The following is a 25,529-nucleotide window of genomic DNA, read 5'->3' on the forward strand; positions in this document are numbered from 1 at the left end:
GTTAATATTTCTACTACGAATTTTGTGTGTCCTCTGTAAAATTTAGTATAAAACGGATACGCGCCTAAGCCATCGATATGCAATAATATAAGAGCAAAAAATGGGGAATGTCGAAGCAGAACTGAACCTAAATTAAAAAATTAATGATTAATTACCTCTTTCTTATCTAAAAATGTCATCTTTTCCTTTAGATCCACCGCCATTATATTGGCATAGGGAAGACCAACTACGATAACGCATCTACCCAAATCGTCGCTAAAATTTAGTCCTTCGCTAAGTTTACCACCTAAATAAAATATAGAAGTCTTTAGTCTCATTTAATCTTTATTGTGCGGAAATATCGCGTTAATAAAACATAAATTAATTTTATCTGAAATGCACCTGGTATTTTAGATACAATTAGTTAGAAAAAAATATAAACAAATCATTGATCATTTACCTACAACACTGAATAAGATCGCTCCCGTCCTCGATTTCTTGATAGTAGCCGAATATTTTTCAAGCACTTCATCAACACTACCAGACTTTTGTGGCTCTCTAAACAAGATCCTGCCCAGGTTTACTGACTTTATTTGTTCAAAAACCCAATTTTCATAATTGTATGAAGGAAAAAATACTACAATTCCGCCTTTTACAAGATCACAGGTGCGTTTTATTATATCCATAAGTACTGGACCCTAGTCATATATTTGTATAAATGTATCTTAAAAGAGAAATTAGTTTCAAAAATAAATCTTACCATAGACATCCTATTGCTGAAATTAAATAACAATTTCTCTTGTTTGGGTCCCTTCGTGACTGAAATTGGCAAAATATTCTCTTCTGGGATAATGTGGTCACATGAAAATTCAACGATATTTGCGGGTTTCGCACCTGCACCTATAAAAAGTCTGTCCCTAAATTCAGTATTGGGTTTCATTGTACCACCTGCTACAATAACCTGGAAATAAAAACAATTTATAGGATAGAACTGTCTGGCATGGCATAATGATTTGCAAGTTATAAAGCTTCTAATTTCACTACCTAAGATTTGAGCAATGAAAATTATAAAAAAACTAGTACTCATTTAAGAATAAAATGATTCGTGTGTAAAAATAATAGCCACATCTTATAGCAGCTTTTTTTACTTAAAAATAAGTCTTGTAGAGCTAACAAGGTTTATTAGTAGAAGAAATATATTTTCCGCTTTATGGAAAGAAAATGACACTTTCACTAAAGCAAAAAATTATATACTAATTACGCTTTCGCCTCTTGTATGCTAAATAGTAGTATTCAAAATTATTTTCTTTTTCTCACACCTAGAGACAAAAATAACGGTAATTTTATTTTTTGCCTACTGTTGACGACCGAAAACAATATATAAAAAAATATTATGCATGCTAAATCATCCATATCTGAAATATTTCAGAATTTTTTTTTGTCGAAAAGTAAAATTATCTTGTAAAAATATGCAATTAAAAAAATATCACTTATCATTCAATCGAGATAAATTAAATGATCTTGCAATGAGAAACCAGTTTCTTCATCATTCCGTAATGACACAGGTGGCACACTGCACGACGTCTCGAAGGTTGGAGAAAATCTTCCGGAACAGCGTTCTGCCAAGTATATAAGGAGCCGCATCGCCGATGGAAATCAGTTGTCGGTTCAGTGAAATAAAGTTCGGAATATTGGCACGAGATTTAATTAGTAGTAGATAAATACAGTAAAAATAAATATCTCTAGTAGTCGTGAGTGATTGTGTTTTAGTAGTGAACGTTTCGATTTTGTTTTAATTCATACCTAGCGAACGGGAAAAACCCTACAATATAATAAAAACAGATTTAATACTAGCTATACTAAATCCTTAATCGTTATGTGTGAGTGAAAATGTGGCGTGTGGGGCGCACAGTTGGAAACTCAGCAGTGGTTTTATTGTAGAAATAGCTTTATTAGCTTTTAAAATTCTTCTCTATATATGTATTTATAAATTTAGTAGAAATCTCATACGATTTAAACTAAAGTTGTATAAATCTTTTACTCTTTAAATGTTTTTGTTTTAATTTTTTAATATGTACTATTTTAACTGAATGCAATATGTGTATTTTTTATGTATTAAAATGAGAGCCGAAATAAATAAAAAACTAAATCAATCTTGGACATTTTCTTAAACGTCTTGAAAATACAATGTAGTAAATATGTAGTTGCTAACTGGGGCTATATAGTATATAAGCATGCAGACATGAGTTAGCTTTTAGTTTACTATATGACCGTTGTAGATACACCGACATAGATAGGGAGATACCGAATGACCTCAAATGCCGTTAACTCAATTATTAATTTTCCATTGTAAAAGCATATCGGATGAAGTCTGTCCTAATTACCAATCCTAATAACCCAATTAATTTTTAATTTCGTAAAAAAAATATTTTCCTGTATATGATATCAAACCCTAGTTATAACTAAATTACAAGGTCAAAAAAAATTGTTGTGTTATATTTTTCTCTTCTTTTTTTATTGACCTTCCTTTCTTCTGTCTTCCTTTCTGATCAACTGTTTAATATTACATGTTTCTATCGCCGTTTTGATCGAGTGTAAAAGCCTGAAGAAAACGTGGGGACCACTTTCATCAAACTTTCTTCAGACTTCTTAAATCGTCTTGTCGTTAAATATAAGCAAAAATTTTAAGACAAAATCACTATATTGATAAAAGTTATATCAAAAATTACAAGCCTTACACAGGCAAGCATAAAAAATCCTATTATGTTTTACATATTACACCTTATCACAAAAATTAATTAGTTGCCGTGGAGTCAGTTATATTAAAATTTGGACCTTACAGTATTAATTACCTAGAAGATTAATAAAATGTGAGGTTTATTATATCATAAGAGATAAAATTCCTTCTCCATAATTCCCTTTATCTTGTAACGGTTGCTGAGTAATTAGCATATTAATTACTCAATAAAAATCGTCCTTCACGATCATTTAATTTCCAACAATTGATATACAACATGGCCCATCGGAAACCTATTGCAAAGCATTATAGAGTGAAAAGGAATTTTCGGATCAGTTTTTGGATTCTTCGTTGAACCTAGTGTTGGTATTTTAAAACGTTCTAAAATAGTGGATCGATTTTCAAAAATTAGGCAACAATGTACAAGAAATTTAAACGTATAGCGTTTTTTTTACGAATTTTAAAACGTATTGTATATAACCCTTTTAATGAGGCATAATTTGACGCACGCCCTCTTCGAAGGTTGAAATTTTAGCTTTCTTATTAGAACTCGTCCTCTTTAGAGACAAACTTAATCTGTTTTTCTATCCTGATAAAAAGTTTTTTATATTAGATATAAAAAGTTTTTTATATTAGATATTGTACAGGGTGTCCCAGATAAAATTATATACATGAGGATTTCGTAAACGGTAAGAGATGTATTATCAGATGCGATATTAAGATCCACGATATCTACAGAGATTTTTAAAATATCGGGCTAAATCTAAAAATAGAAAACCTGCAATATCGTCACCATCTTAAATCCGATTCTAATAAAATTTGGTAACTTTGGGTTATCTACTTTTTCTAGGCATTTTAGATTTTTTGCAACCATAGTCAACTTTGTTATTTCTTATGGACGCCCTATTGCATTTACACGTCATTAAATAGTACCTAAACAGACCTTTTCGGCCATGTGTAACTACCCGATCTTGATACGGGGGAAAAATAAATTTATTCAAAAAAACATTCTTTTACTTAGTTGCTAACTAATCAATTATTTTGTTGTTTTTTTTATCCCAACAAGAAAGTAATTTCATTAATTTGAAAATAAATTTAAAGAAATGTAAACAACAATTAACCAAAATAAAATTAGTTAATAAAGAGTTCGAAAAGACCTCTATTTTTGTTAATATACAATGTACACCTCTCAATCATAGCCAAACAAGCATTTTTGACAATTTGTTGTGGCATTTCTTGAATTGCTTGTCGAACGGCTGCTTCAAGTTCTTCCACTGTAGTATGATTCGTGTGATACACTTGATCTTTTAGGTATCCCCATACACAGAAATGAAGGGGCGTCAAATCAGGTGAGTGGGCAGGTCACGCAATAGGACCTCGATTTCCTATCCAATTATTTCCATATTGTTCATTTTGGCAGATTTGTACGCAGAGGTGCCATCTTGTTGAAACCACATGTTGAACATGAAATCTAGGAGATTCCCGACTTTTTCTGAAGAACCGGTTGCAAAATACTGACCGTTTGCCTAAATCTCCCCCACATGATATGGGTGGTATTCAAACTTTTTGAAAACTCGTTGGGCGGTAGTTTTTCGATTTGCTGAAGCGATGTGCGGGGATTTTCCAAGACACTTTGCAATACTAAATTTTCAAAATTTTTGTCGCTATTTCAGTTTCTGTTGGGCTTGTTTAATGAACCCTTACTTCAATAAATTATCTCGCAATCTACTGAAAGGCACTAAACCTGGTTGTCGTCTTTCTAAAAAGCGCTAATTGTATATTTCTCTAGCTCGTTTAGCATTTCTGCATTACAATATGAAGCAATCATATAAATATACCTTTTCTCCATTTGTAAATTTCTTCATCTCAAACTTATAGTTGAGTAAAGAGAGTTTATCACAAAAACTTAAATAAATGTTTTAAGCATTTTTTTAAGAATTTATACATTTGATTCGTAAAATTTGACTACATGCGCCCACGTACTATTTTGTTAAACGCCTGACCTTAGTCACAGCCACTCAAGCGTGAAAAGTTTCACAGGTCCGGACTTATTAAATTTATTTGTATTTAAAACTTTATTATTCGGGATTTTTGGGTTTAGTTTTATTAAGTTAGAAATTCAGAATAGTTGATAGCAAGATAATATTTAATTTAAATATAAGATTTAAGTACGTAAAATGAGTTTAACCAAAAATTTTAATTTAATAAGTTTAGTTTTTAGCGCCATCAGTCCCTTATAACAAGTGATGAGAGAATAGGTGATACGAATTACTTAGGCCCATTTATTCTGTGGATTAAGGCATTACATATTTACTTTTTGACACAAAAGTGTAAAATGTTTTGGTTTGTCTTCAAATTTTATATATTTCCTTTTTTTGGGAATTGAGATTTATTTTTCCTTGGTGGTGATTATTAATGGGGATTTTGGCTGCCATATTCAATGTCTCCAAATCTTCAAATCTTATACAAAACACTACATTTTAAGTATACTGGATTCTAAAACTACAGCAAGGATACTAAATACTTTTATAAATTTAACCACTCTTTTGAATCTGGCCCAAAAAGTTAATACAATTTTCTAAATTCTGTTTTTTTGCCATTGTTCTTTAGCAGTTTCTTCCACTAAGGAAGGAAACAGTTTCTCTGTTGCCGCCATGGATTCCAATTTCATCTCGCACATCAGCATATGGATACTAAAGCATTACATTATATATACTTTATTGTGTCGCTGAAGAACAAACAGGGGCAGTAAGCTGAAAAAAACAAAACTTTAAACTTTTTAACGTTTAATTAATAAAAATAAGGTTAATGGCAAAAAAGGGACTTTTTCCTAGAGAATGGAAATCATACATCAATCATAAATGTATCATACCATGTTTCGGCTAAATAATATATGGATCTTTCATCATCTTAAGCTTAAATCCAAGTTATATCAGGTATCTCCGCAAGGTTGAGACTGAGAAATGTTTGTCCCTTGCCGATAAGGTGTCTCTATGGTCAGAACCTCATTGTTTTTGTATTTAGAATACACACCTTTCCTTAGCAATTTGGCAATATCCGTGCCAAGTCCCTTTGATTGTCCTGCATCTTTCCTTTTTATTCTGCCTTTAATCCTTTTTTTTACAGGCATATTGTACTATAGGGAACCCCTGTTAAAAACGCTGTTTTTTGCAAAACACTACAATCATTTGTGAACTGAGGATCATTCCTTAGATTGTTATAGATATTTAGATAAATTTGTTTAGCATTTGTACTTAAACAATTACGTTTTAAAACTGCTTGATTTCCTCTGTAGCTTCTACTTCCCTTGCTTCTTTTTGCTTCCTCAACACTAGAAAATGAACTATCAGAACTATGTAAGTCTAAATCGCTATCCAGATCACTCTTATTGTTTTTATCACAAATGTTATTGTCTTTCTTGTACACCCACGGTCTCCATAAGCCCGCACAAACACTTTCCTCTTCATTTGCCAAATTTTCCTGCCTATTTTCCCAGGGTCGAAACATTTTAAGGTCTTTAGGTATAATACCAAAACAAATCCACAAACACAAATAAAAAAACACACTTCCTCACAGTAAAAACTGCAAAAAAATTAGACGAATACAGGCCAAATTCTAAATTCTTTACTTTCATAAACGTGTAAAAAGCATAACCGGCAAAACACGTCAAATAATAACCTCACATGGCCCCCCCTCCCAACTATTAAAGGTGATAGACCCATCCAACAACTATTTTAAAGGCGATAGACCCATCCTTAAAGATCTCTTTAAAAACACGTTGAAAGTAATACAAAAACTGCCCAAAAATTTATTTGGGTACGGCCCCGTAATTCTTAAAATCAGTGGGATAGAGAGAGATACACAATCACTTGCACAGCCTAAAGTAGAATCGCCAGAACGCAGGTGTTTTATCTTTGTTTAGTAGACTGGCTAAAAAGAGGTAACAAGTCTGTGAGTGCTGGAAGTGTTTAAAATATTTTGTAAGATGCTTGAATTTAGTCCACGGTCAATTTTTTGATATTATTTTCTTGTGATATTATTTTCTTTCTAAAAATTGACATTATCGAAAGAAAAATTAAAAATAGTATAAAACATGGGATTTTACGTATATTTAAAATGATTTCATAGATAGACAATATAAAATTTTGCCATTTAAACACGTATATCATGCGACAATAAATATGACATAGGCGCAGGGACTAGTTAGTGCGGCATCTGCGACACATCAAAGATTCTAATAGATCTCTGAACTGGACTTTAATAACGTACTTGTAATATATGTAAAAAAAATGGTTTTAAAAGAAAAACGTTCATATATTTTATAATCACAAGCTGGTCATTGTATTATATTTTCAAACCATGAAACAAAATGAAATACTTGACAACTTGTGAGGGTGAGACTTTAAGTATCTCATTTTGAATAATATGGCAAATTTTTTTTCTGTTTAAAAAAATGACTTACCGATCGAGCGTCCTTCACAATATCCTCAAAATTTCCTGTAGGGTTGAGTAACAAAAATTGCATTTTACAGCCCTTTTTATCCGGATTTTTAGTAACTAAAATTCTACCATCCTCATAACTGTAGGTCAAAGATTCAAAAAAAGAAACGACTGCCATAAGAGGATTATTTGGTATTGATAATTTAGACATTTCTGTCGGCTTTTCGCCTGATGATGCCTTTTTGTTTTCTATCGATGACAAAAAGTCTTTTAAACCAGACCTTTTACTTGAACTGCCTTTTTTGATCGTTTCTTCAGTTAGTGGATATTTTAGAGCGTAAGACCTGACCTAAAGAAAGAACTAAATAAATAAAAATGCGATTAGATAAAGTAAAACTACCTTTTGAGCAATCTTAGAAGATTTGCAAAATTTTATTAAATGAAAGAAGTTGTACTGTTCTATACCAGCCGAAAGCACAAAATTCTCTAATGTAAATATTTCTGTAGTTTCGTCTTTCAAATCTTTATCTAAAAATAAAAAAATATGCTATCTCAATCAGTGTGTATTCTAATGTAATAATTTAGCATAAATTCAGTTATTAATTTGTTCCATCTACTAATTCGACCACATTTGAGTATGCAGCTATAATTTGGTCACCTCAAGAAAAGGGTCATTAACATAGAAAATGTTCAAGGTTTCTAAGATGTCTTTACGTAAAACCACATAGTGAACATACAAAACAATATGAACCATAGAATTTATCTTTAATTTTTTTAAAAGTTTTTTATAGATAATTAGCTATTTGTTCACTTTTTAAAATCATGTTACCTAAATGCAATAAAATGATCCATCTATGTGATATAGATATTTTTAATACAAGTATAGTTTAAAAAGGGTGATACTTAGTGAAGGAATAAATAAAGTGGTTTAGTAATCTGATGTGCTAGTCTACACCCTAGCACTATAAATATTATACCTTGTAACTTTAATTTTTTTTAATTTTTATTATTTTATCTAGTAATTTTCATTTAGGTTTGTCTTAGCGTAAGTTTTTATTTCGGGAGAACAATAAAATGTGTTTTGATAAATGTAAATGAATGAACAAAAAATCATTAACTTACCAAACATAGAAATCAGCTTACTCACAACGAAAATCAATTGGTTTAGGAACCTGAGGGTCGTTGCAGAAAACATAGTACTATATCTCTGTTTATAACATTTTAAACAATGAAGAGAGTAAAATAGCTGGGAATAATTAAGCTCAGCTCCGTGCATTTGCGCTAAAGCCTCTAAAAGATTATGTGCCTCGTCTATAATTACAATGTTGTTTTTTAGCCTAATTCCACTTGCTTCTCTGGTCGATTTATGCAGGAGGGTGTTATAGGGAACTAATATTGAAAATTACTAATCAGAATAATACACATTTTTAATTTTACCCAACTACACGTACCCAAAATGACTTCAGCATCTTCGGCTCCCTTTCTGCTGGCATAGTAAGGACAAGCACTCAGTTCTTTACCAACTTGCACAAGATCTTCTATGTCATGAACTTGGTTGAGAGCGAAATCTCTTAAGTCTTCTATGTTTGTTTGTTTAAAATAGGGACACTGGCAGTTTGACGTTTTTGATTTTTTTAAAGTTTTACCATTCTCGTCCCGCTTCGATTGTGAAGACTGTTTCTTTTGTAAATCTAAACATCTTGAAAAAAATTAATATTTTTATGATAAATATACATTTCCGTTGTAACAAATTACCGTTCATTTATAAGTGTCATATTGCTTAAAGCTTTTACATCTGAATTAATACAATAGTTCTGTCTAGAAGCTAGTGAAACCACCCTAACATTTTCTGCGAAAGGAGATTTTCTTATTTCACCAACAAACTGAGAAAGCTGAGAATGGGTACGACTTGCTATAATAATCTACAAAAGACATTTAGGCCTCAATTTTATTGAAAAAGTTGATTGTTACCTGTGTAGGGTAAAACTTATCATTAGTTTCATCTTCTTCATCATCATCTTCTTCTTCTGGTTCTTGGCTAGTTTGTTCATTTAATAAAATATCTTCATCCTCAATTTCTGATATCGCTTCAATTTCCTTTTCTGAATTTGTTATTTTAGTGCCTTTCTGTGGTAATAAGCTATTGGAATGTGTCTTTTTGTAGTTAAATTGTTTTGGTTTACATCCTTCTGTTCTGATGTTTTCAATTTTTTTATCATAGTTATCAATTTTTCGTTGTTCTAGCTGAAAATAATATTACGAACGATTCAACCCCATTTTATTTATGCTAATTCAAGATTTAAAATTACCTTCAATTTATTTAACTTCCCAGTGATTTCAATTTCTTTAGATTGCGAAGAAAACCAATCGGTTTCGTCAATAGCTAGTAGTTCTTTTTTCTCTTCTAATGTAGTAATTTGGTCGTTTAGGTGTTGTCTTTCATGTTCGTCATGATCTTTTAGCCACTTTAGTGCCCCGCAGATAATACTTAATGATTTTCCCTAAATTAGAGATAACTATATTATGTGTCCAGTGAAGATCCAGATTATATAATAAAATAATTTTTAATTTTTTAGTAGACTAGTTGCAGAAATAATTAAAAGGTTCCTACTTAAAAAAGCTGAAAGGTAACAAATATGAATGGTTTAAATTTAAATTTACGGATTTTGTGGTGAATAATTAGAGTTTATTTATTTTCTTGTTTACACATTTTACATATTTTACATACATAGTTACACAAGTATTAACACGAATTTGTGTAATTTTTTTTAAGTAAATGTAAAAAATTTACAAAAAAAGGAACAAAAAACTTTACAATTTTAACATAATTTGAAGTAAGGGGAAGAAAAGATTTTTATCAACTCTCGAATGAATGAATGATTAGTTGTGCTAAAACTGCATATATATGCATTTTTAAATACGCTGCCACAATTATTTTTGGTCCAGAAAGAAATAGATCAGAGGATTCGTATCTGAAGAACTCTCGACACAGCACAGGGTCATCATTACCTTTCCAGAGTTGCTGAACTATCTAGGGAGAAGTAATGATGGTTCTTGAAATTTGCGGTGAATCTTTATTTTGATGTATTCTTTAAGGAATAATTTGTTTTTAGAAAAAGCACATTTATCACCTCTATAAGAGTACTAAGATATAAGGGTACTAAGCTCAAGAATTACAGGAATCAACAACAGATTAGTATTAGCTAAAATAAGAAGATGTGTACAAAGAAAACCAAAAGATATAAACCCAACCCAACCCAACCCATAATAGTTGAAAAACTTAATATAAAGACCATGAGCGATGCTACCGCAAAGTACTTATACCAGCAAAGACTGAAGCAGAAAATTCATGAATATAAAATACAGAATGAAAATGATGTTGAGACTGCCTGCATGAAACTTAGCAATAATATACCAGCACCTGCAAAGGAAGCACTAGGTCAAACTAAACAAAACCATGGTTTACCAAAGAGATCAAAATACTTGCGGCGAAGAAAAGAAAAGCTTACCTACAAGATTACAAAATGGTTCGAAACGGTGAACGCAGCAATTCAGGAAATTAAAAGGGAAGGAAGAGAGTTCCGGTAGAAGTACTCAATGGACATGGAACACGATTTATACGAAGGCCAAAGAAAAATATGGAGTATACTATAAAACCGCAAAAAACCTATTAACGACTATGTACAAACCAAATCAATAACAACAGAAGCGTGGGAGAGATACTTTGAAGCTCTCTATAGTAAAACACACATAAAAGAGACGGTAGTACTAGAACCTGAAAATGATAACATCAAAACCAACCAAGAAGATAAAAATCAAAGGATACAAATAGAAGAAATTAAATCAGCAGTGTCCAAGCTGAAAGATCGAAAAACGCCAGAATTGGATAATATCAATAATGAACTGATCAAATATGGAGGGGACGCATTATTGGACGAAATACCAATTTTATTTAACAAAATATATAATATATCTAAGGTGCCAGAAGAGTGGAAACAGAGTATAACGATCCCAATTTAAAAAAAAAGAGAAAAGATGGATCCACAAAATTATATAGACTTTGGTCTGTTAAACGCATTCAAAGCTATTTACAAAAATTCTAGCCGAAAAAATTCTAGACTGTCATCAGTGAAGAACAAAAGGGTTTCGACAAAATAGATCCACCACAGATGCAATATTCATGTTAAGACAAATAGCGGAAAAATCAATTGAGTATAACAAACATGCCTTTATGTGCTTTTTCAACCAACAAAAGTATTCGATAGCAATACCATAAAATTATTAAAAGACAGAAATTTGAATCCCAAAACAATTGAAATTATCAGAAAAATGAACATAGGAAATAGCACCTTTATAAAAGCAAACAACCAACTTTCCAATAAGATACCCGTCTCAATAGGAATCAGGCAAGAGGACAGTACTGGCCTAATCAAGAGAACTGAGAAGGTGCAAGTTAGCGATTTACAATAAAAGCGTAACTTTACTTTGGTGTTACATACTTTTACATAGGTATTAATATCCCAAGTAATAGAAACCTGAAAGAAGAAGTTCGAACACAAGCAATGGCGGCAGCTAGGGTATAAGGATATCTTCGAGATATAATATGGAAGAATAAATGTATGAGTATCGGAAGCAAGACGCGAATGTACAAGTCATGTGTACGACCTATTATGACCTACGATACAGAAACACGAGCAGAAACAGCCGCTACTAAGCAACTCGTCACTAAGCATTCGTCTTATCGACATACCAGAACTGACAAAGAGTCTGGATAGTCTGGAGCACAGGAGAAAGGTGACTGATCTCTGTTTATTCTACCGTTATTATCACGGTAAGTGCTCCTCTGAGCTGGCAGGCCTGATTCCACCCAGGGCTGTTCCGGCAAGAAGGACGCGTCTAGCAGTTGCGGCTCATCAACATCGAGTCCACCTGCCTACCCCAAGGACGTCGCTGTATAGGGACTCATTCATCTGGAGAACATCTTCTTTGTGGAACGGGCTTCCACCTCACATATTTCCCGACGCATACAACCTACAGCGATTCAAGATAAATGCCCACAAATATCTTCGTGCAAGCACCACTCCAAGAGTGGCATAGGACTTTCCTCTTGTGCTTGTGTTTAGCAAAAAAAAAAAAAATTCCTCAGGACAACGGACATTGAGACGTTAAAGTCAATTGTGAGAAAAACTTTTAGAAACAGATTGAGAAGCAGCGACATCAGATCTCAATGTGACATACACGATGTTATAAGATGGTCCAGAACAAGAAGAAGATCACGTCGAAAGAATATTTGATAATCGACTAGCTAAAATCGCAAAAGAGAAACCAACCAACCGCAGACTATCAGGAAGACCTCCAAAACGTTGGTACGAAAGCTGGACATCTTAAGCTTAAAATGGACATCTCAAGCTTTAAAATAAGAAGAACACATGTATCACCCTGTATCTCGGCTACTATCAACTTTTCTCTAAAGTAAGTTAAGTGAAATTGACATATTTCGAGCCAATCTGTAACTGGTGAAGTATTTTAAAGGCCTTTGACAGTCACCCTGTATAATCTAAGAGAATGCCGTCTAAATCAAAATCTTCGGATTTACGAGCAAAGGATGACGCCTCTACATACTAAAAAATAGTACTCAACAAAACATGTATTTCCTGTTAAATGACAGCTTGTCAAAACTTGACATATTTTTGAAAATTTTATCATAAAAATAATATGACAAGCTTGCCGGGAAAACGAAATAACTTATAATTTAACCACCATTGTTTACATTTAAATTATGTACAATATATTATGCGCTCAACAAACCACGACAAACATTGATTTTTCTTCCAAAGGAAACGGCTGATAGGTTCAAGCTTCCGCATTTCGCCGCTAAGCAGTGAGGTTTTTTAAATTATTGATTTTCCACTACGCCAGAAGGTCCGTATAACTCCATTTCTAAATACAAACAAATCGTAAGAAAATGAGTGAAAACAACTGCAAAATGAACACGTCTCTTATGTTCGAAGTGCTTTTATATTTAAACTCGTATTATTTTGGATTATTTGCCGTTTGTGAATTAGGCATGAATTTGGTAAAGTACGTTAATTTTCCGGACTTGTATCACTTTGAGACAGATTTTGGGGTGCTTATGAGTGTTTGCGGGATAGAAATATTAAGAATCATTATTGCCAGTAGAGGAAATTTATCAGATAATAGTAAGAGTACTATATTATAATAAGTATATAGTAAGATTTTTTTCTTTCCAGAATGGTTAATAATATTGGCGATTTTACTGACGATTCCTTCAGTTGTTGGTGTTGTCTATTTAATGTTCCTGCAAGGAGAGGTGCTCAGATTTGAATACATAATTTGTTCTATACAATTAGGTCTTTGTGTGATAGAAATAATTACTGGTATCCTATGCTTATTTTCATGTTGCAAAGCCCCTGAGTATTATTAGTTAAGCTGTAAGAACGATTATAAGAAAAAATATATATATTCTTAGAATATATTTTGTTTATTTTCAAATGGAAAACCCACCTAGTACTAATTTTAATTACAAAAAGTTACTCTTTGGCATTGGAAGATATTTTCTTGACAGGAAATGCATTTGCGACACTTTGCAATATAACTGTAGTTATAAATCGCAATAATGACTTCTAAGAAATTGTGTGTATGTCTATGCATTAATCACTACAACTCAGCCACAAAAACTATATAGGCGGATTTTGCAAATTTGAAAACCTATATTGTAATTTCTACTATATCTGCCTCAAGATCTAGTAAATATAAATTAACAGTATTTCCTATTTTTAAGATCCTGTGGTATTGCATTATATATTTTAGGAGCCATAAAAATTAAGCTCTTTTCAACTGTTGGGTGGCCTGTGGTCTTGAAAAGCACTAAAATGGTCACTACTGATTTATTTTGAGCAAATCTAGTTGAAATTGAATGATTTACAGAGCTAATGTCAATTTTCTAATTTTTATGAAGTCTGATAGATTATTTACACAATTTGGCAATATTGAGTGTTTTGGATTCTTTAAACAAAAGGTCTGGAGAATACATTAAATTCTTAGATGTTTATAACTCTTTTCTGTGTGATTTTGAGAGCATTTAAAGCAAGACTACTAGCTCTCTAATTAACTGTAGCCGTCCTATATACAAGTACTTATATTGGTATTATATGTTAGCTCTGTCTTAGTATATTAAATTTGGACATTTCATTATTAATTCTTTATTATTTCTTCCATTGCATTGATATGCACACAGCTACAATTAAGGTTAAAATTACAATTACTTTTTCCCATCATTACAATTTATGTCACTTGGCACTCACAGTTTTAATTTGAAACATTTTTCTACATCCTTCTTTAAGAAAATTATTACAAATACCGTCACCTATATTAATGTCACTATTTTTCAGGGCAATTATTATGCTAAATAATTAATTTTTTAATATAGGTCTTAGAAATAAAATACCACGAAATTGGTTTACATTATTAAAATTTATATTATAGTTTTAAGGTGTCTTAATTTTAGCTTCTCTACCACGCGCCATGGTGTTAAAATATTTATTAAAACGATCTTATAACTATTATATCTTATAACTAGACCCTGCTCACCATTTTTTTTAGATTTTGTCAAACTTGCATGTTACTGGTTTAATATTATTCCATATTATTTTGATTTTTATTACACAATTCAAACCTACCTTTGTTTAACCTATCCCTTTATGCTATATAACTTAATAAGCCACACATTAACCAAGGTTTTTTTTCCTATACTTACATTTAGCATAGAGAGTAGTATAGTATTTAAATTTATCCATAAATATGCTAGCACTTGGATAATTTTCTATAAGAAAACTCTCCTTCTCTTTCTTTAGCAGACATGTACTGATTTTTTGATACTCTATTCTATTTATATATTTATAGTAAAATCATTAATTTTGCTTTTAATGAAGAAGGTTCAAATTAATAGAGGTTATTGACATAGATATTGCAAGCACTTGAATTGTTTTATGTCATGTAATTTTATCAGATAAAACTTCTTCTTTCTTCTTAAGCGATCCAGTTTTTTCACACTCAATATTGACAGTAACCCTTGGTTTAATATTTTGTAGTTTAATATTTTTAATATCTGTCTCTATAATGAGTGCATCAAATTTAGATTTTATATGTTCCTGTGTCTACTTTTTATCAAGATGTACCAGATATCCATATAAAATAATAATAAATAAACGTTTATTATGCAACAACAAAATATTACATAAAATGTAACATTCACATAATGTGTTCTTCCATGCTACTTGAAAAATACAGTATTTTAATATATTAATATTTATTACTTAACATTACAATAAAGGCATATGTGAATATAATAGAAAAGCCTTGTATTTCTTCTTGAAATTGAAAAGTGAGCATGATCTTATTAAGTTGTATACAACAAAAATACACCCTGATAGGCAAGAGTTTTTAAAACTTTCGGTTCTATGCACTGGCATTTGAAATCTTCTAATGTTTCTTAGGCGGTGAATATATAAATCTTGTCTTGCTGTGAAATAATCTGAAAGATATTTAGGGTACCTCAACTTGTAAATTCTATAAACAAACTGATCAAAATTTAAAGCTGCTCTCCTTTCATATTTTACTGTCTGTTGGTGTTTCAAATGTGATTAAATTTTTGTATGTTGAAAACAAATCTCGTCAAAACGTTTTGAGCTGAATTTTGTTCTTCATTTCAAGAGTGAGGTAACTGTAAAAAACAACATTGCAGTAATCTAGGTGTGACCAAACAAAAGCCTCCACAAGCATTAATTTCATATTTTTGAGCAAATAATATTTAAATTAATACAAACTTTTAAGTAGAGCATGCATGCACGATAATTTTTTATTGACATGTACCTGAAAGTTAAGGACAAAAGAAAATCAAAAGTGCCAACAAGAATTTTTGCTGATGCTGAACAAGGAAGGACACTGTTATTTATATGCAAAGTAGTGAAATTAGATCGAAGAAATTGGTTTTTTAATGTATTAGAACCTATGAGTAAGTATGCGCTCTTGTTGCATTCAAAATCAGCCCATGCTGTCTTGACCATTTAAATACTGAGTTTAAGTCCTCATTAATTTGCTGGATACATTGACATGCATTATGAGAAGGAAATCCGGATAACAGCTGTGTGTGACATCTGTATAAAGATTTACGGAACAACACCGAATCTGCTCTGGAAGATCGCTAGTGTAGATGCTAAATAATAAAGGTCTGAGGATACTACCCTGAGGCACTCCATAACCAGTGACAACAGGTTCAGATCTTGCTCCATCCAATTCCACAATCTGTGTCCTCAGTTGAAGATAACTTTGAAACCATTTGCAAACACTCACTAAAAAACTGAAGAGGCTCATTTTAGCCAACAGCATCTCATGATTTATGAGGTCAAAAGCCTTACTGAAATCTAACAGTACCAGGCAAGAAACACAAGAGGAGTCCATATTGGTTGATATCTCGGAAGCTGCTTTTGTCAGTATTGCTTTGATTTTTTGGTATTCCATTTTATTAATGGTAAATATATTATAACCCATGTATAACAAACAAAATAAAATGAATTTATGCAGTCAAAGCTGCATTCTTCAGAGACTAAAGAAAAGATATATTTAAGTAAAATGTTACATTTTTCACTAAAAGGTATCTGTATTTACTCATATAGTGTCATTAATATACTACTTAACATGAGAATTCAATTTGATGCAAACCAGTTTAACCAGATTTTTAAAAAAATTATTTGGAGTAACCAAATAATTTTTTTAAAAATCTATAGTAAGTTCTTGGTCTTAAAACAAAACTGTTGACAGAAGAAAAAAACAATATTTTTTAATAGACAATTATACATGTATTTTAATTATTTGACACTAGCAAATGTAATATAAATATATAATGGATATCCATTTAATGTGTCTCTGTGAAAGGTAAAAACCAGCTAAAATTAGCCAATTTAAGTAAACTTATCTTAATTTGAACATTAAAGAGAACTGAAATTACAATTTTAAAATGGTTTTTTATGAATCCAGAAACCCCTATTTTGCTAAAATTTAGTGCATTGGCATAGCACCATGAAGCACAAAAACCCATATCACAATGATTGGTGTTATCCATCCAAGGAGTAGAACCTAGGTTTCTGAAATAGTTGCTTGTTTCAGATTTCAACACCAATAGAACAAAATGAATTTGGGTAAAACTGATTCAACTCAATTGCTATAAAAAGGTACTCTTGATAAGACTCAATTCCTCTAATGATTTTCAAGAAATGTGCACTAGTTTTTACCAAGAAAAATCAAAGGACAGGATGTCTCTAAAAGGTCCTTAAAAAAGATTGTTAGATATTCTTTAGACTAAACTTAGCCTAGTTGAGTAAACTGAAGTGATAATTTTCAAACATTTTTTTTTAATTGTAAAAAGGTCTATATAATTTTGCCAAAAGTTATAAAAGTTGGTTAATCAGAGCTTTGTACACAAACCACTTTTGATTTATTGGCATAAATATCTCAAACAAGCAATTATTCTATATTTTAGCAGAGCTAGATGAAATTGAGAACAGATTCTTCCTTAACTGGACATTGTGACACCATATTGCTAAAAATCTATTAAGAAATTAGGCAAAAAGTTTGCCTCTTCTCTAGTGAAATTATTGTATAAGATATTAGAGGATTTTTATTTTTTTTAACAGGCTTGACATTTACAAAACTTATTCAAATTCAAATTCAAATAGTTTATTGTCCAACAGGAAAATTCCCAATTACAAGACAATCGAACTAATTAAAATTAAAACAGTACAAGTTATAACCACCTTAAATAAGTAGTATAAAAAAATAATATAAGATCCAATATAGAGTGATAACAAAATTTAAAATTTAAAACAATAGCATAATTGTAAGAATATAAGACACACTAACCAAATGATAACAATCACAGAAAAATAATCAGGTATCATTCAAATTAAGAGAGGAACACATCCTTTTTTTAAAAACATATTCAGTGCTGCTAAAGATGTCGACATCTATAGCATTCATCTGATTATACCATGTACAAGCATGGCACAGTGGAGCTTTGCTGGACAGATTTGTTAAGTTAAGAGAGGGATAAAATATATGGTGCCTGCTTGTATTTGCAGGAGGAACAAATAGAGGTAGCCTCTCTAAGAGCTCAGAACAATCAATTTTATTATTGCAAAGTTTATATAAAAATATCTGACTAGAGAGAATAGTACTTTGCTTTAGTGACAAATAGTTGAATCTATTCAGCAGGTACTCCTGTTCCACACCTTTTACTGGATATACTCCATCCAACTTAACAGAAAGTAACTTTAAGAATCTGCGCTGTACATACTCCAGTCTGTTAACATGAACATCATAGAAGGGGAACCACAACATAGAGCCATACATTAATTTAGACTTTACTAATGAATTGTACAATACAGTCAAGTTGGATATATTCTAAAATTGAGAAGTGGACCTTACTATAAACCCGAGGGATTTTAAGGCTGTACCAGTGACCTGTGCTACATGCTGGTTGAATGTGAGCCTCCTATCTACTTCAATGCCCAAATCCATCACTGAAGAACAGTCTAGCAACTGAGAACCACTCAATATATATGGGTATAAAATCTCTTCATGAAGAATGGAAATTGTCATTTTTTTACATTTGTCACAGTTTAGGGGTAGTTTATTTCTTTCACACCATTCAAAGACCCTATTCATGTCCTCTTGCAGCTTCAGGCAGTCCAGCATAGTACGAATGATATGAAACAAGATATTCAGATCATCAGCAAATAAAAGACAGAAACTCTCCATACAATCAACTAAATCATTAATAAATAGATCGAACAGCATTGGGGCGAGGTTACTACCTTGGGGCGCACCACTCGAAGCCACGTAATACTCAGACCCAAAACCATTTAATTTAACATACTGAAGCCTGCCAGTCAGATATGAGATGAAGAACTCCACCAGACAAGGATGAAATCCAGCCAAAGCCAGCTTCCGTGCCAGCAAACTGTGATCCAGCCGATCAAAAGCCTTCAAGAAGTCTGTGTACAGCACATCCAACTGGCTTTTCTGATTTATAACTAGATATGCTGCTTCCAAGAAACAAGCCATATTAGTGACAGTAGATCTTTTCTGAAAGAAACCATGCTGCTTTTCTGTAATTATGTGCTTAATTTGAGGAGACAATTTATCGTGCACACATATCTCAAAGGCCTTCGAAAAATTAGAGAGAATTGACACCGGTCTGTAGTTCTCTATTCTGCCATGGTCGCCACTCTTAAACACTGGACATATTTTAGCCTTTTTCCACTCTTCTGGAAATGTATTGGTCTTGAGTGATAAGTTGAAGATTTGTAAGGGTGCTACAGCCAGGGCCGATGCACAGTCACGCAAAAGAAATGAAGGTATTTGGTCAGGACCCGTAGTTTCTTTGTTTTTTAACTTCTGTAAAGCTTTTCTTACATCTGCCTCAACAAAAGATTGGACCAAAATGTTGTCTGAACCATATGTATCAGATTCTTTGGGCTGAGCAATAGAGGACTCAACATAAACACTCCTGAAAAAATCAGAAAAAGCATTTACAATACTTTTAGGACCCACAACAGTGGTATCTTTATAGCTCATAGAACCTGGAATGCGAGAGTTGTTTCATTTAAGGTGAATGAACCTCCAGAATTGCTTTGGATCACTCCGAATAGCTGACTCAGTTCTAGATATATACTCGTGATAAGCAAGATCCATTTTTTTCTACCCTCCTAGCAGCTCTAAAATCCTCATAAGCAGCAGAGCACCGTGTATGAAGCCATCTCCTATGTAGGCTAGACTTTAATTTTAATAATTTCCTAATTTCATGAGTGTACCACACAGGATATGAGTATTTACTATTAGAGGGTCGAAAACAAGGAACAGCTAGACAAAAAATTTCATGGATTTTGTCATAAAAGGTTTTAACTGCCTCATTAACATCTGACTGGGTGCGTATAAAAGTCAAATCCACATCAGAGATAAGCTTATATATACATTACTCCAAAATTACAAATCTATAAACTCCCTATATCACTACACCAATACCACCATAAATTACAACAAGTCAGGCCACTTCCTATGCTGCCCATGTTAAAGTGAAAATAACCTTGAATCTCAACTGCTCTGGATATGCTGAGTACGGGACATCATCAATGAAAACAAATTCAGGAACACTTGATTATTTTTATATGCGGGAGTATTCATTAGTATTTTAATTTTATAAATAGGAGACAATTATTTATTGAAATGAGGTGGAATAAATTGTTTCTTATTACTTTTTTATGTAAAACTAAAAGTAAATGGACAAGAAAAGTATATGGAATTGTATAATATAATAGTATAATAATATCTATTATAATATGCTGAAATAAAGACAACATGCAAAAGGTCTTTTAAGAAAATTACTGCACCAGGTGGGCCTATTAAGATATGTACGAAAACTAAATGCCCGGCTAGGCCAGCCTCTGGGATGGTAAAATGAGGAACAAAGGCAGGAGAGGGCATTTTTCAGAGTCACTCAAGTGGCTTGACGTGTAATCTATAGATGGTGCCTATACTAATCTAATATAGGTAACTCTTTCAACATACTGTTAAACTGATTCAATGTTGTATTTAAAACAAAAGATCCTTGAAAAAATCCTTGCCATTATGCTCAGAGGAGAAATTACTTCTTATGAGGTATATTATATTTTCTAAGAAAAAATGTAACTAATACAATTAATTTATTCCAAACAAAGAAAATTAAATTTGTAATGAAAAAGAACAACCAAAACCTTGATCTGACCAATCTATATAGAATCTCATAAATGGACATTTGTTGGTTTTCAAAAAGACTTGGTTCCTTAAGCAGCATTAATTAAATCAATTAGGATCATGCTGAATCATTGTACAATCATCAATGGTACATATAAATAAATGTATTCTAGTCATCACCAAAAACTGAAAATGTAACTAAGAAGAACTTACCTACTACTAAACCTCACACAAGGGAATACATCTACAAAGGTATTTTGTGTTCTATTTAAGGCCTTTCATAGTGTGAAGATGGAATATTATTGTAGAAGACAGAATTTTATATGGACAAGATATGTGTCTATATTAAAAACAAATATAATGTACTAAAGTGTAATTTTTTAAATAGTTATATAAAAGATTACTTCAATGCTATGTAATAGGTTCAAAGGCTGTATTAGGGACTTTTAGACAAATAAGTTATTTTCCTCCTACAAAAATTCCACTTACTTCAGTGTAAAAAAATTCTGATATGTCTTATTAAATGGAATCTGGTTGATCCTTTTTTTTTAATTGATCCTAGGTAAGTATAGTGAACAAGAAGGAATAAACAATACTCTAGTTTCCTATACTAAAAAACTTATAAGGGACTAATACCCTAAACAGTAATTTTCAATTTTTTGTAAAAGTTTATCTATAAATATTACTTTTCTATGGTATAACTTACAGTGCCTGTTGGACTTTCAAATATTCCCAACTTTTTCTCTTCTAAAACAGAGTAAAGACATTTCATAAATTCTAATTGTATTTCATAGGACTTAAATGGAAAAGGGAACTCTTCAGGAACGGGGAGAGTACTCAAATTTGAATCCATGTTATTTGCAAAAAAAGTCTTAATTAAACATTACAGAAATTAAAAGATTAAATTTTAGGTATTTGTGTTTACTTTGTTTGACTTTTAACCAAACGCAACTGTCAAATTTCCCGCCAAAGAACGATTTTATATGGTTGAAACCGTGTTGCCGAATTTCTACGATACAGTGGCGTAGAAAATTTGATGGGTCAATCCATATAGTTTGGATATACAAAGCATTTGTTAACTATTATGTTATTATTTATTCAAATCCTCACTTATTATAACTACTCTAATAGCCATATTCGCACCGTCTTTTTTTTAAGGCAATTCTATAATCCCTTTAGGAATTTTCTGTTTTACACGGATTTAAAAATTTTAGTTCAGGTGCATTTATATATTTAGAGTCTGGGCATTCTGTAATTCATCGATTTCGATTTTTAATATTATTTTGTTTATGTTTTTTGTCATATTGTATGTACTTGTATTTTTATTTAATTTTTAAGTAATAACAACTTTAAATTACGTGATTTATTATGAAGAATCCGCAGAGTGAATTTATTTATGAGTTTTTGCTCCAATGTGTTTCGAATTATAGGCCCTTTTATTATAAAGCAAATAAAGGATATAGATCCCTTATGCAAAATAAAAACTGTTGCAAGATCTTTGTATATTAAAAGTGACTTTGTACTTACAACATGATAATACTTACAAACATTTTATTATAATTTTAGTTCCTGAAGTAAAAGCTCGTCTTAAATACTTACGAGAAAAATATAGAAAGAAACTTGCAATAGAAAAAAAGCTAAAATGAAGTGGAGCATCAGCATGTGTAAGGCCTACTAGGAATATCATGTTTTTTTTTTTAAATATATATATATATATAAATGTGGGCAAGAAAGTGAGAGAACTACCACCAGACACATTGGAATATATATTGGATTCTAAGAACAGATACTCAGATCATCAATCCTCATCTATAATATAGAAGAAATATTTATTGAGAAAGTTGAGAAAGTGAAAATTGAGAAAGTTCCTCATCTAAGAACAAAAGTTTTTAAATAACGTGACGCGACCCGAGGATCAAGCACCCTCTGATAAATCGGATGATAGCAAGCTTAGCGTATTTCTTCTTAACATTCAGTCCTTAAGACACAAAACTAATGAATTATTTCTTTTATCAGAAGAGCTACATTTTCCAGAAATAGTTGCTATAACCGAACACCGGCTAAACATTGATGAACCTGTTTTTGTTCAAAATTACACTACAATAGCAAGATTTAATAGAACTAATTTATCTCATGGGGGCACTATGATTATGTCTATAAACAACGATTTTTCACCGGTAACTAAGTTTGATAACTTTTTATCAGAAAAAGTATTTGAATTTTCCATAGTTTACCATAATACATACGACCTCTATATTATTTGTGTATATAGAACAGCTGATGCTGACTTACAGACTTTCCTTTAAAAACTACTAAGCTTGCTAGAATCCTTGTCCTTAAAAGGTAAATTAATTTTGTGTGGCGACCTTAATATTGATTTTTCCAGTGTGTGTGCTGCTCAAGAATCTCTTCACTCTATTTTCGTCTCAATAGTTATAGTTATGCATATTAACTTTCCTACCAGAATAACTAGAAATAGTTCTAGTACCATCGTCTATGTCGTGTCATCTTTTGCTCCTTAATTCGTAGATTGTACAGTTTTTAATTCCGGATTTTCTGATCATGAAGCTGCATTAACTAAATTTTCCATAAATTCTAAAGGCAAAAACACGTTACGTAAATTAGGCCGTGTTTTTGGCAAAAATAATTTCTTACAATTCAAGAACTTATGCCAAACGGCTGATTGAGATTTTCTTTCTGACGATATAGGTAGTGAATTTTCTAGTTTTATAAAGTCTTTATCAAGTATTGCAGATAAGTCGTTTCCTCTTAGACCTATCAAAATTAAACATCATAAGCCATGGACCACTAAAGGCTTACGTGTTTATGCAAAAAACATGCGCTCATTATCACACCTGAAAAAATTTACAGACAGCGTATTTTTTCATAACTATGTCAAGCTTTATAGAAAAATGTACCATAAGACTATAAAAGCTGCAAAAGATATTTATTATAATAAAAGGATGATCAAGTAATGTTGCCAAAGAAACATGATCTATTGTAAATGAATTAAGAAAAAAGACTTCTTCATCTAGCACTATCCCTACTTCACCTGAGGACCTTAATCACTACTTTGTTAATGTAGCTAAAAATCTAATGGCTACCATAACACCTTCTCACGATCCTCGTTCATATCTCCTAAATGAAAATTTACACAGCCTCTTTTTTACCCCCATTGTATCAACAGAGCTTAAAACTACAATAAATGAAATAAAAAACAAATCATCATCTGGTACAGATTGGCTCACTCTCAAAATGTTTCCAATCTGCCAAATTGCACCTTAATCCATCTAACAAACTTAATTAACAAGTCATTTCAAAATGGAGTCTTTCCTACCTGCCTTAAGACTGCAATAATTATTCCTTTGCATAAGAGAGGAGATAAACAACAAGCTTCAAACTATCGCCCAATCGCACTCCTTCCCACTTTATCCAAGATCATTGAACGATTGGTTAAAAAAAGACTCTTATCGTTTCTGTTTAAATATAAAATCCTTACTCCTCACCAATTTGGATTCTTGAGTAACAAGTGCACAAATGATGCTATGTTTTCTCTCTTTAATAGTGTTTACACCAGTATAAATAATAATCCTTCAACAGCAACAATTTTTTGTGATTTCTCCAAGGCTTTTGATTGTGTAAACCATAACATCTTAATTGACAAATTGAATCACTATGGGTTCAGAGGAACGCCCCTTGAGTGGTTTAAATCGTATCTCAGTTACAGAAATCAGCTTGTAAGGGTTGATACAACGAAGTCTTCTTGCAAACCAATAGAATGTGGGGTACCTGAAGGTTCAGTCCTGGGCCCTATTTTGTTTCTGCTCTTTATAAATGACATGGTCAATCTTAACATCAGTGGCAAAATCTGTCTTTTTGCTGACGATACTAGCTTTACGTGGAGCAATCCGGATGCTAGGGCACTACATACTACTATTTCTAATGACTTAATTACCATTAAATCGTGATGCGATTCTAATCTTCTGTTCCTAAATGTCTCAAAAACTAAAGTCTTATCATATAAAACTACTATTCAACCCTTTGTACTTAACAACACCAGTTTGGACGTCGTTGAATCTGTGAAGTTCTTGGGACTTAATGTTGACTACTCCCTAAAATGGGACTTGCATATTGATGCCTAATATAAAAAATTAAGTTCAGCATGTTTTGCCTTAAGATCAGTTTCCAGGGAATCAAGTTTTCAAACATCAACAACATTTTATTATGTCCTTTTTGAGTCACATCTACGTTACGCCCTTCCATTCTGGGGCACATGCGGTGTGACTGAATTTGAACGCATCTTTAAACTCCAAAAGAGAGCAGTTCGGTATCTGCTTGGACTTAATAGCAGAGCTCACTGTCAAAAAATCTTTAAAAAATATAAGATACTTACTCTTCTCTTTTTATTCATATTGGAATCTATTTGCTTAGTACGCAAACATAAGTCAGAAATGCCAAGTAGGCAGTCTCACTTCGCAACGCAGTGCATGGTCTTTATCTGCAAACCCCTCGGTCCGAATTAGTAAAAAGCTCTATTCTATACAGAGCCAAAAAGATGCATAAT

General features: G+C 31.9%; 2 protein-coding genes across 2 annotated transcripts in view; one reads left to right on the plus strand and one right to left on the minus strand.

The window, feature by feature from the left end:
- LOC126734871 (ATP-dependent DNA helicase DDX11) overlaps nucleotides 1-21,901 on the minus strand; it is a 32,253-nt gene extending 10,352 nt beyond the window's left edge. The window contains exons 1-11 of the mRNA XM_050438688.1: nucleotides 21,672-21,901; nucleotides 9,466-9,657; nucleotides 9,128-9,400; nucleotides 8,912-9,078; nucleotides 8,608-8,855; nucleotides 8,279-8,545; nucleotides 7,557-7,684; nucleotides 7,179-7,505; nucleotides 740-940; nucleotides 440-677; nucleotides 156-286 (exon numbers count right to left, since the gene is read on the minus strand). Of these exons, the coding sequence (XP_050294645.1) occupies nucleotides 156-286; nucleotides 440-677; nucleotides 740-940; nucleotides 7,179-7,505; nucleotides 7,557-7,684; nucleotides 8,279-8,545; nucleotides 8,608-8,855; nucleotides 8,912-9,078; nucleotides 9,128-9,400; nucleotides 9,466-9,657; nucleotides 21,672-21,818 (2,319 nt within the window). The 5' untranslated portion in view covers nucleotides 21,819-21,901. The remainder of the gene's footprint in view (nucleotides 1-155; nucleotides 287-439; nucleotides 678-739; nucleotides 941-7,178; nucleotides 7,506-7,556; nucleotides 7,685-8,278; nucleotides 8,546-8,607; nucleotides 8,856-8,911; nucleotides 9,079-9,127; nucleotides 9,401-9,465; nucleotides 9,658-21,671) is intronic.
- LOC126734874 (transmembrane protein 216-like) lies at nucleotides 12,644-13,648 on the plus strand. Its single transcript, XM_050438694.1, has 2 exons — nucleotides 12,644-13,356; nucleotides 13,408-13,648. The coding sequence occupies exons 1-2, from the start codon at nucleotides 13,122-13,124 to the stop codon at nucleotides 13,599-13,601; spliced, it is 429 nt and encodes a 142-aa protein (XP_050294651.1). The 5' UTR covers nucleotides 12,644-13,121; the 3' UTR covers nucleotides 13,602-13,648.
- Nucleotides 21,902-25,529: the final 3,628 nt, after the last annotated feature.

Source organism: Anthonomus grandis, chromosome 4 (assembly GCF_022605725.1).
Source record: "Anthonomus grandis grandis chromosome 4, icAntGran1.3, whole genome shotgun sequence".
NCBI lineage: Eukaryota > Metazoa > Arthropoda > Insecta > Coleoptera > Curculionidae > Anthonomus > Anthonomus grandis.

Bases quoted from the DNA above. Each gene is read 5' to 3' on its own strand.
- LOC126734874 (XM_050438694.1), top strand. From the start codon at position 13,122: ATGAGTGAAAACAACTGCAAAATGAACACGTCTCTTATGTTCGAAGTG. The intron at 13,357-13,407 runs GTAAGAGTACTA...TTTTCTTTCCAG, and splicing joins AGGAAATTTATCAGATAATA to AATGGTTAATAATATTGGCG.